General features: G+C 36.2%; 1 protein-coding gene across 1 annotated transcript; it reads right to left on the bottom strand.

The window, feature by feature from the left end:
• Nucleotides 1-1818: 1818 nt before the first annotated feature.
• On the bottom strand, nucleotides 1819-6152 carry LOC131645840 (beta-hexosaminidase 1-like). Its single transcript, XM_058916039.1, has 15 exons — nucleotides 5735-6152; nucleotides 5571-5645; nucleotides 4981-5016; nucleotides 4594-4705; nucleotides 4418-4488; nucleotides 4188-4318; nucleotides 4074-4090; nucleotides 3924-3972; nucleotides 3706-3806; nucleotides 3525-3584; nucleotides 3207-3240; nucleotides 2867-2965; nucleotides 2713-2772; nucleotides 2374-2624; nucleotides 1819-2215 (listed from the first exon to the last, which is right to left on the bottom strand). The coding sequence occupies exons 1-15, from the start codon at nucleotides 6074-6076 to the stop codon at nucleotides 2040-2042; spliced, it is 1614 nt and encodes a 537-aa protein (XP_058772022.1). The 5' UTR covers nucleotides 6077-6152; the 3' UTR covers nucleotides 1819-2039.
• Nucleotides 6153-11866: the final 5714 nt, after the last annotated feature.

The raw sequence follows: 11866 nt of genomic DNA, 5'->3' as shown, positions 1-11866 counted from the left end.
TGATTAGCTTTGAACTTTGTTCGTTAAAGAAGGGGAAGCAAGATTCCCACAGACGGCGCCACTGATCGTACCTGATCAGAAGAATCGTCGTAGGCTGCTCGGACTGGATCTTCTAGGAAGGAGGAGGGGTGTACCTGCAAGGTACTCCGATGCCAAAGTGAGTAGACGAGCAAAGGAGCGCAAGTATTAGCTAAAGGTTAGAAAGAAGTGTGTACCTGACCCTCTACTGAGAGATGGTATTTATAGCCCCCAGCGCTGGGCCATGATCACGCTAGTGGACTGGATTTCCAAGCCCAACTAGGAGACTGCCAGGTTTCCTAGGCGGAAATATCGGAGGTGCGTGATGCCCTCTGTCCTGGTTAACCGCTCCGGAATCCAAGGGAGACGCGGTCTTATAGGGGCCACGTGGACTCCGTAGTATTCGGAGGATTGGGTGTGAAGGACCACTACGCTGAGCAGGGTCCTCGGCAGTTAGATGCTCGCGGGGAGCTGTGTGCCGAGCATCCACCTGCTCGTGGAGAGCACTGTGCCGGAGAGCGGCGCCGGGCAAAGCCGAGACGAGCATGAAGCATCGTCTGCCAGTAGCTTGGGTTGGTTTGGGCCTTTAAGCCTAATGGGCTGGAACTAGGTGGGCCAAATCTTGGCCCAGCCCAGAACAAAAAGGAAAAAAAAAGTCTTTTTCTTAAAGCTATAAATAGATTTCTTCTCCATTTCCTCTCTTTTCTCTTAGTTTCTCTTCTTCCTTCAGCAAAAAAATTCAGAGAACTTCAAGCTTTTCTCTACAAAAAACTTCAGAGAACTTCAAGCTTTTCTCTACAAAAAAAACTTCAATTTTCTTTATAATTCTTACTCGCTTCAACTCAAATGGCACCCAAATCAACTTGAAAATCATGTATTCCTCTTGCTGCATCTATTAGAATATCCATTCTTGTTAGAAATCAACTATTTGTTCCTAAACCTCCGCATAAGGAAGAAAAAGTCTGAGTTATTGGTTTAGAGTTTAACTCTTGATGGCTCTATTTATATATTTTATAGCATAAATAAATTGTTAATATTTATTAATTAACAACTAAAAAATAATAGTTTCTAAAATTTTAAAAAAATTGTGTAGGTAAGTAGTATCTTATGGTAATCAAATAAAAAATTTATAATTTAAAAATCTTACGGTATTTAAAATATATTACTTTCACTGTTTCAAATTATAAGTAATTTTGTAAAAAAAAAAAATACTTTCACAAATTATAAGTTAATTTTTTCCTAATATACCATCTATTATTTATTATATTTAATTCTTTTAATTTCTATATTATATATAATTAATAGATGACATTTATATAAAATTATATAAAATTTATCTTTTCCTTAAAAAATGATATCATTTTTTAAGGAGTGGGGAATACCCAAAACATCTTATAATTTAGAAATGTATAATTTTAATAAATTATTTTAAAAATGAAATTTTGTAAGACTTTTTAATTAATTTTACTTTTAAACATATTTATTAAAAAAGTTCAAAAAATGAATTTTTACCTTTGAAAAATCTTTCGTAATTTTTAATTTATAAATCAATAATCATGCATGAAAAATTGATAAATGAAACAATGCGTAATAATATAACTTTAAACCCTTCAAACCCCTCCATTTAAAATTCTTATATTCTTTTCACATTCTTTTCACTCAATTGTTCCATTTTTTTTTCAAACTCTCAAAAATCCATTTTTTTTCAAACTCTCAAACAAAGCCTGCCATGTCATGATAAAAATATCAATGAAGCCAAAAATATGGACAATTCCATGAGGGCATTATGGTGTCAACGTCTATGTTTTTAACGTTAAACTCAATGTTCAATATCTATTTAAACTAGGCCAAAAATATATTAATATTATTATTGAATTGAATACCACAATAACTTACAACATCATTACTGTCCACGGCTCTAGAATTCATCAACCACTACCAGGCAGGCATAGTAGATAAACATGAGCTACATTCAGCACCTGTCTAGAGACCTATTAGACAATATTACAAGTATGCTAAAATTATTGCTCAAAGCATGAACCTGGTCCAGTAGGAGGTGTTCTAGCATAAAAATTTCTGACAGGAGCAGCTGGAACACCTCTTCTATTCAGCAGACATCTGAAGTATTGCAGCCGCGGCAATGCAGTTAAGTTACCATTTTTGCCTGTAGTATATTGTATCGGACTCCACAAACGCTCTGTGCGAAACATGCAATTAACTGTTAATTTTTCATATTCAAAGTGTGTCTGACATTGACACGATACTGACACGTTATCAATGTCTAGATGTCGTTATCAGTGTCGTGTCTGGTGTCTATGTCTGTGTCATTACTTTTGGATTAGTAAGATAACTAACCTGCAGCTGCTGCAGCTCGAGGCCATATTGTTTGCTGAACATCTGATGTATCGGCTACCTCACCCCACATGCAAACTTCTCCTCCAATCACAAGTTTTTGTTGAGAAGCTTCATGTATTCCTTCTAGTGGATCGGCGTTATAGACAATATCCCAAGGTACATCTACATGGTCAAGATACCATACACCCTGGTTACTGAAAATACACCTCAAGCCTTTCGCAACAACCTGCGGGCAAACACCGGAGCCCAACCTAGAAAAATAATTCAAATACTTTAGGACCGAGTCATTTGAGCGACGGGTCAAAATAAAACTACATGACTACATGGACGAGAACTCACCAGTTATGAATTACTGTTCGTGGATGGAGCTTTGTGGGAAACGTATTGAAGGTTTCTTCCCTGGTAAGTTTCATAAAAAAGGATGCATCTAAATAATATGGCTACAATTATTGTTCAAAATATTCGTAAGCATCATTAGATCTATATATCATACCAGTTCACAGGAGTCCAGTTTTTCGAAAGAGCCATGTGTTGAGCCTTCAGTACAAAATATTCGTAAGCATCATTAGCAGTCATGTTGTGATCCTGAAGCCTGCATTAGAGATAAATACACGTCTGAATATTATGATTGATGTACGACAAGAATCAAATTCATTGGTTTTGATGGTTAATTTTCTTTGACCACCTGATATGGGCGGAAAACGACTTTCTATGTCGAGGTTCACATTTTCAATAAAATTAGAGTTTCCATAGTGAATTAACAGCTCTAGGCAATAAAAAAAAGTCATCATAGAATGTAAACGAATGAGTATAAAAAAGGTTAAAATTTGTACCACTTATTCACACGAGAAGTATTGGTCCAGCAATCTGTCAAAATAAACAGCGATTTCTTATAAATTAGCATTGATACAAAATGGCTTATAACTTGCACAAAAACAAATTTCTCTATGTTATTATAATTATTACTCTATCATTTTGGTTGCTATGAAGCCACGGACATTGTTACACATTTCCACATCTTAGTCAATAGACTATAGTGACAAAATTAGATCTGATAATAAAAATGATTCTTAGGACTTTGCTTTACAGATTAAAGATTCTTTGTCAAGTGGTTATTTAGCAAGTTGCAAGAAAAAGCCATGCATACTGACCTGTATTCACTTCATCACCACCCAAGTGAAATAGTTCAAAGGGGAATATTTTTCTCATATCTGTAAATTTAGAAGAAAATTGTTAGAAAAGTAAAACGGCAATAAAAATCATTTATAAAGTGTACATAGTAATGTAAGTATGCACATTAGGAAATTGATGCGTGTTTTATAGGAACTTAACCTGTCATAATGCCAGAAAGTACATCAAAGGTATATTCCTTTGAAACATCGAGTGGGGTCTTACACGAGGGCGATGGCCAAACATCTGGATATCCAATACCCCTAAACAGAAACAAAAAATAAGAATCTTAAACTATTACTACTAAGGTAAACTAAGGTTTCGTAAAAATTGAAAACACTATTCGCTTAAGAGAAAATTGAGAATTGCATAAGCTTTACCACGACTTTGCATGACCGGGGACATCCACTTCTGCCATCACATTTATACCTGTGATAAATCATGCAAATAGAAACTTCCATTATCTTATTCCGGAAAAAAAAATTAATAATATGAAATGAAAACTTCAAAAGAATTTCGAGATACCTTACCTCTCAATTTCGCGAAGCTTTATATCATGACAAAGTAAAACATGAAAAGAGAACAGTGTTAGTCAGCCATAGACTGAGAAAGCCAACTCAAAGACGTAACACGGAGTATCTTACTTGACAATTTCATATGCATCCTCAACTGTGTATCGTTCCCACTTTGAGTACGAACCTTTCCACAAGTTCGGATATGAAGGTACTTCGAGAGGAAATGACTGTTCGTCTACAATGTGCCAATGTAAAACATTCTGCCATGTAAAACATTCCATATCAGCATTACATGAAACACAGCATGGTTTCAAATAACCAATAGGACAGTATAAATGAACTCATGATATTTGTCTTACAAGTTTGGCATATGACATAGATTCAATTATCTGCTTAATAACATTAACCGGTAAATAGTGTCTTGATGTATCTGCAACACAAAGAAACCGAAGATTTGTGTCAATACCTCTCATTGTAGCATATGAACAGATGAAATAAAATATAAACTTCTCTTTTACAAAATATATTGGCTCACCTAACATGAGCCCGCGAAAAGGAAATCTTGGTTGGTCTCGGATGGACCAAGGTGCCTTGTATATTTGTACTTTTTTCGATGAATAATCAAAAGAACACAATTGGCTAAACGTCTACGCAATCATCATAAAAAAGAAAGGCTGTAAGAAATAATTCACATATACTAACTCAAGAATTCACATATCTTAGAAACCATGTTACTCCCTCTGTCCCAAAATAAGTGTCACATTTACCTTTTAGATTCATTGAATATTTAATGTATCTGGTCTCTATACAGACTAGATACATTACATATTCAATGAACCTAAAAAGTAAATGTGACACTTATTTTGGGACGGAGGGAGTATGTGTTTTGTCCACAACACTCGTTAAAAATAACAATGCTTACCTCTAATCCACGCAATGCACCAAAAACAGTATTTGCCTACATTTAAAAAAAAACAGCCTAATGTTAAAATGACCAAAGATCCAATTGATTTGTTAGGTTCCATTCCAATTTCCACCAATAAGAAGTGAAACACAACAAAACTATCATAGTCAATTTTAAAGACAGTTGGTTGACCAAACAACAAAACTATCATAGTCAATTTTAAAGACAGTTGGTTGACCAAACAACAAAACCCATCACAATCAACAAGTACTCAATTAACTTGTTCCTAGCCATAAAAGCAATCTATTGAATCAAAAATAAATATGTAGCACCGACACATTTGAAGAAAGGGCACACTCAGTGTCACTATCTGTCACTATCAGACATGACACCGACACATCTGAAGAAAGGGCATACTCGGTGTCACTATCTGACACGACACTGACACATCTAATTAGTCTAATTTACTTTCTTTTTCTCAAATCATTATAGGAGTGCCCATGTATAGTAAAAACAACACTTGAGATTGACACAACAATAGACAAAAACATCATCATCAGACATTAGGATTCAAACCACAAATGTCGGTGGCAAAAACAAAACCAAACCTCTATAGTCACTTTGCCAGAACCAACTGCTTTTGTAATGAACAAACTATAGCTTTCATCAACTCCAAGTTGAAGCTGCAACAAAATTTCAAAATCTCAAAAATCTGAAAAATCTCAAAATCAAAACATCCTAAAAACCACAACAAAAACAAAAAGTAACCTACCTCTTCACTGTTATTACGAACAACGACATTCAACTTGTTAACATCGTAAACAGTTTTAGCTGTTCTAACAAAACCGAAGCTGTAACCGTTACTGAAGACTATCCCTTTGAATCTATCAAAACCGGCTTTAACAATTGGCGAGTTAGCACCGGTTCCGGTGAGGGAAAGTGCTGGATCAACGGAAAGAGTTTCATTACCGAATGAGAATTTAGCAGGGAGAGGCCAAATGAAAGGAAGTGAATGGTGCGGTTGCGAGATTTTTGCTGCAAATGATTGAGAAATGAAGAATGTGATGAAAGCAATGATGAGCAATGTAGGTTTGTAGCAGAAGCACCAACCCATGGTTGAAGCTGAACTTTACTATGTGAGAGAGAGAGAGAGAGAGAGAGAGAGAGAGAGAGAGAGAGAGAGTAATGGTTTGGTTTGGTTAACAAAAAGTGAAGGAGTTGTTACTTTTGCTTTACACGTGAATTTGGATATGTTTATTTTTTTGTTTGAAGAAACTGAAAATGGAAGTAACGTTAATAAGGGAAACAATTTTAAATTTAATGTGCAGCGAAGCATTTTTGTTATTTTAATATATAGTACTTTATTGATTGATTATATACTATACTCTTTTTGACTAAAATTTATTTTACCATGTATACTAGTAATAAAAATGTTTTTTTTCTTAAAATAATTATTCTTTTATAATATTAATATAGTTGAGTTAATTTTATAAAATTGATTATGTTTAAAATGAAATTAAACTTGTAACATTTTGAATAAAATTTACTTTACTATGTATACTTCTAATAAAAATGTTCTTTTTTGTCTTAGAATAATAATTCTTTTATAATATTAATATAGTGGAGTTAATTTTATAAAATTGATTATGTTTAAAATGAAATTAAACTTGTAACAGTAAAGGAATTTCTTTCTGAAGCAGTATTTTAAAAATCGGATCGAACCGGCCGGAACGATTGAACTGGGAACAGGAGGGGTCATCGGTCTGGTCTGATTATTGGACCAGATATGCTATTGAACCAGTGAAAATCGACAAAAACCAGAAAAAGTCGGTAAACCGGCGATTTTAGAAAACCGGCTATCCTAATGCATGGTCTCTTTTTTCCGCACAAAATAACATTGTTTTCATGATTTTTTTTTTAAAGTAAAATTAAAATATAACTAGACTCTATTCAAATCTTATTTGGAACAATTTTTCTACTGTTTGCAATTAGACCAGGTTAAAAAAATTTAAAAATTTATATTTTGTATTATTTTTTTGTGAATTATTATTATATTTAAAATTTGAATGTAAAGAATAAACATGTGAAATTATGATATTTTAAAATTTTGTAGGTGTTTTGATTTTTTTTTATACTGAGTCATCCGGTTCAACCGATTTAATAAATATATAATACTACAATAGAGACTGATTTATTCAACCGAGTTATCTGGTTTAATCCGATTTAGTCATGCGATTTGACCAATGACCCAGTGGTTCAACCAATAAACCAGTGATCCAATACTCTCACCGGTTTGATGATCGGTCCGGTTTTTAAAACACTGGTATGAGGTAAAAGTTAATATTGAATAGTAAATGTTGATATGTAAATACAAAGTCTAATATTAAATTAAAACAAAATGTTACCCGGTCCTGTAACACCCGTATAATTTTATTATTAATTTAAATTGGAATATTTAATTAATAATTAGAATTATTAAGGATTTTGAGGAAATAATGAATAAATAATGGTTTAAAGCATTTGGGCCATGTGAGGAAATAGTAAAGATGGGGTGTAATTTAGTAAAGCTTTCACTAATCTCAATATTATTATTTTTCATAAAATAATTGGAAATTGGGAAACAAAGAAAGAACGTGAAAGAACAGAATTGGGAACAAGGAACGTGAAGGAGAACTGTAGAGGGAGAGACCAAGAACCAAGACTTTTATCTGAGGTAAGGGGAGACTCTCCGTTTAATCTCTTTTATCGTATTATGGGTGATAGTATGGATTAGGAGTATGATTGGATCCATTGATTCTATATTCTGAATTTTCATCTGTGTTCATCATTGAATTTGGACTGTTAATCCCTAATAACTGATAGATTTAGGGTATGATGCATGAAATTGATTATGGGATCATATACTATGGTTATGGACGAATTCGTATACTGTTTAGATGTGATTTTTTCTAGTTTTTAGACTCAAAATCGTGGACTGGTATGAGTAAAAACGAATGGGTTTTGGACTGTTACGAATTCTGCAGGTTCTGGGCATTTTCTGGTGTTTCGCGTATGAAACAGTGCCATACGCGTATGGGATGAGGTCATACGCGTATGGGGGACACTCCCAATGGGCTATGCGCGTATGATACGCAGTTGCCCTGTCCCAAATACCACGTACTGGTGTTTTGCGTATGAGAGCGTATGAGGATGCTCATACGCGTATGGAAATTTTGAAAGAGGAAAATGATTTTGGTGATACGCGTATGGCAAGACTGATACGCGTATGATGTTGCTTATAGGCAAAATCTGATTCTGTTGAGATGCGTATGATACGCGTATGAGGCAAGGGGATACGCGTATGGACGCGTATGGGCCCTATGATACGCGTATGGCTTCCTGTATGTGAAATTTCTGTTTTGTGATTTTTCTGGAAAGTTCGATGATGTGTAACTTTCGATTTGTAGGCCTGTTTGTATGCTGTTTGAGATTGTGTAAACCTTGTGATGTGATTCTGTGGTTTACTGATGATTGATTGTATTGAATGATGTCAATGTATATATGAACATGCTTAGTATTGACGATGATGATGATGAAATGAGTATAGATGATGCTACTCATAGAATGGTAATGATGAAAGTATGTTATATATATGTTGCATGCATTCATACACATGGGCTGAATCCTATATGATGAGAGGATTCAGCGAGGGGCAGAATTCCCATTGTGAGGAATTTGTGCTGGCAGGGCCGTATCTGGATGATGATAGATCGGTCGGTGGATGATTTCCACTGGTGACGATTGGTACCACATGCATAGTTTCAGTTTCATACATGTGCATGATTTGTTTATAGCATGATGATATATGTTATATGATGACTTGTCTGTTTATTTGTGGATGTGTGAATGACGTTTTGTCTGGATATGAAACAATTGGGTGAATGATATAACTATGAAGTGTTATTATTTATGATGCAATAACATTGGTTAACTGTGATGAGACTCACCCTTACTTGTTGTCATTTTTCAGATTGAGGATAGCGGCGTGACTTGGTGAGGATTAGCTCATAAGTCGGTTTTTAGTTATAGTGTCGGTGTCATGCTCTGGTAGATGTAACACTGGGAACACGTTTGTTTTGAGTTGATTATAACTCTAATTGGCTTTGTTGGTTGAGTCGGATACATTAATGATGAATGTTGACTCTGTGCTTTTAATTCCGCTGTGTATAACATGATTTTATTTAATGAGTTATAATTTCAGTTGTTTCAGTGAATGCATGATATGTACCAACGTGTGTTTTCTTCATTTTATGAATTGTGACACCTCTTGCATGTTTACTCTGATTAATACTTATTTAACTGCCGCGGGTTATTAGAGGGGTGTTACAATAGTGGTATCAGAGCATACTCGGTCGTTGTGACCAGAGTCTTAGTGTCAGTCTTTCTGTGTATGCGACTAATACGAGTTATTTGTCGATACTTTTGTTCTGACTGGATTGTTTGTGTAAGCAGAACAATGGCTGGAAGAGGAGGAAGAAACGATGATGCTATCGCTGAGGCTCTGGGCATGATTGCTGGTGTGCTAGGAGGGAATGCCAATGGAGCTGTGATTGGTGCTGACAGACAACTGAACAGTTTCCAGAGGAACAATCCTCCATTGTTCAAGGGCACGCATGATCCTGAGGGTGCTCAGAAATGGCTTAAGGAGATCGAGAGGATTTTCAGAGTCATTGACTGTGCTGAGGATCTCAAGGTGAGATATGGCACTCACATGTTATCTGAAGAAGCTGATGACTGGTGGATGTCAACCAGGGCTGAGCTTGATGCTGGTGGTACAGCAATTACCTGGACTGTATTCAGGAGGGAATTTCTGAGGAGGTATTTTCCTGAAGATGTCAGGGGAAGAAAGGAAGTTGAATTTCTGGCACTGGTTCAAGGCAATATGTCAGTACCGGAGTATGCTGCCAAGTTCGTGGAACTGGCAAGGTACTATGTGCACTACAATGATGACGAAGCCAGTGAGTTCTCGAAATGTGTCAAATTTGAGAATGGTCTTCGTGATGAGATCAAGCAGGGTATCAGGTACCAGAGAATCCGGAGGTTTGTTGATCTGGTAGATTGTAGCAGGATTTTTGAGGAGGATAACATCAAGCTGAGGTCATCTCACTCTCGCGAGTTGGTTGACAGAAAAGGAAAGAAACATATGGATAGAGGTAAGCCATATGGTAGAGGTAAACCTGTTGATTGGAAGAAACCCAGTGGGGGAGATTCCAGTGCTCGTATCAGGTGTTACAATTGTGGTGAGATGGGACATCGTAGGAATGAATGCAAGGTTGATCAGAAGAAGTGTTACAAGTGTGACCAAGTGGGTCATATTGCTGCTGACTGCAAGAAGAGGGTTGTGACTTGTTACAACTGTGGAGAAGAAGGTCACATCAGTCCTAATTGTCCTAAGCCAAAGAAGAACCAATCAGGAGGAAAGGTTTTTGCTTTGAACGGGTCAGAGACTACTCCAGAGGACAGGTTGATTAAAGGTACGTGTTTCATTCATGGCACACCTTTAGTTGCAATTATTGATACTGGAGCAACTCATTCTTTTATTTCTTTGGATTGTGCTATGAGGTTGAATCTTGAGATATCTGATATAAATGGAAGTATGGTTATTGACACTCCTGCGTCGGGTTCAGTAACTACTTCGTCTGCATGCTTGAATTGTCCGGTTGACATTTTGGTAGAGAATTCGGGATGGACTTAGTGTGCCTTCCGTTGAAGCAACTTGATGTAATCCTGGGAATGAACTGGTTGGAATTCAACCGTGTTCATATCAACTGTTTTGCGAAGACAGTAATTTTTCCTGAAGAGATTAGTAATGATGATCTGGAGATGACAGCTAGACAGGTGAATGAGGCTATCGGAGATGGTGCAACAGTGTTTATGTTGTTTGCATTGATGAATGTGAAGGAGAAAGTGGCGAGTAGAGTAGCGAATTACCAGTAGTGTGTGAATTTCCAGAAGTTTTTCCAGAAGATGTGAATGAATTGCCACCGGAAAGAGAAGTGGAGTTTTCTATTGATTTGATTCCGGGAACTAGTCCAGTGTCGATGGCACCGTATCGTATGTCGCCGTCTGAATTGGCTGAACTGAAGAAGCAGTTAGAGGAATTGCTTGAGAAGAAATTTATTCGTCCTAGTGTTTCACCGTGGGGTGCGCCTGTGTTACTGGTAAAGAAGAAAGAGGGTTCAATGAGACTGTGTGTAGATTACAGACAATTGAACAAGGTTACTATCAAGAATCGGTATCCATTGTCGAGGATTGATGATTTGATGGATTAATTGGTTGGAGCACGTGTATTTAGTAAGATTGATCTGAGGTCTGGGTATCATCAGATACGTGTGAAAGATGACGATATTCAGAAGACTGCTTTTAGAACGAGGTATGGACATTATGAGTATTCTGTAATGCCGTTTGGGGTTACAAATGCACCCGGTGTTTTTATGGAATATATGAACAGGATCTTTCATCCTTATCTCGATAAGTTCGTGGTGGTATTTATAGATGATATTATGATATATTTTAAGAGTGAGGAAGAACATGCAAAGCATCTCAGAACTGTGTTAGAATTGTTGAAAGAGAAGCAACTTTTTGCCAAACTGTCGAAGTGTGAATTCTAGTTGGAAGAAGTCAGTTTTCTTGGACATGTGATTTCTAAGGATGGTATTGTTGTTGATCCTACAAAGATAGAAGTTGTGTCTCAGTGGGACAACATCTCAATGGATTTTGTGTCGGGCTTGCCGAGAACTGTCAGAAATTGTGAAGCTATTTGGTGGCATATGCTGATCGAAGTGGTGGTTATAGCAATAATGGTGGTTGTATTATTCATGAGCAGAGACATATAGAATGAAGTGGGCTTGCCCCAACACAGATA

The sequence above is a fragment of the Vicia villosa genome, linkage group LG2 (genome assembly GCF_029867415.1).
Source record: "Vicia villosa cultivar HV-30 ecotype Madison, WI linkage group LG2, Vvil1.0, whole genome shotgun sequence".
NCBI classification, from domain to species: Eukaryota; Viridiplantae; Streptophyta; class Magnoliopsida; order Fabales; family Fabaceae; genus Vicia; species Vicia villosa.
This window is presented reverse-complemented; position numbering and strand designations above follow the sequence as displayed.

What these genes read in the sequence shown, in the direction of transcription:
- LOC131645840 (XM_058916039.1), bottom strand. Translation starts at nt 6,076, where the DNA reads ATGGGTTGGTGCTTCTGCTACAAACCTACATTGCTCATCATTGCTTTC. An exon ending in AACTGGACTCCTGTGAACTG is followed by an intron (nt 2,773 to 2,866) that starts GTATGATATATA and finishes GAAACTTACCAG; the next exon opens with GGAAGAAACCTTCAATACGT. An exon ending in TCGAGCTGCAGCAGCTGCAG is followed by an intron (nt 2,216 to 2,373) that starts GTTAGTTATCTT and finishes TGTTTCGCACAG; the next exon opens with AGCGTTTGTGGAGTCCGATA.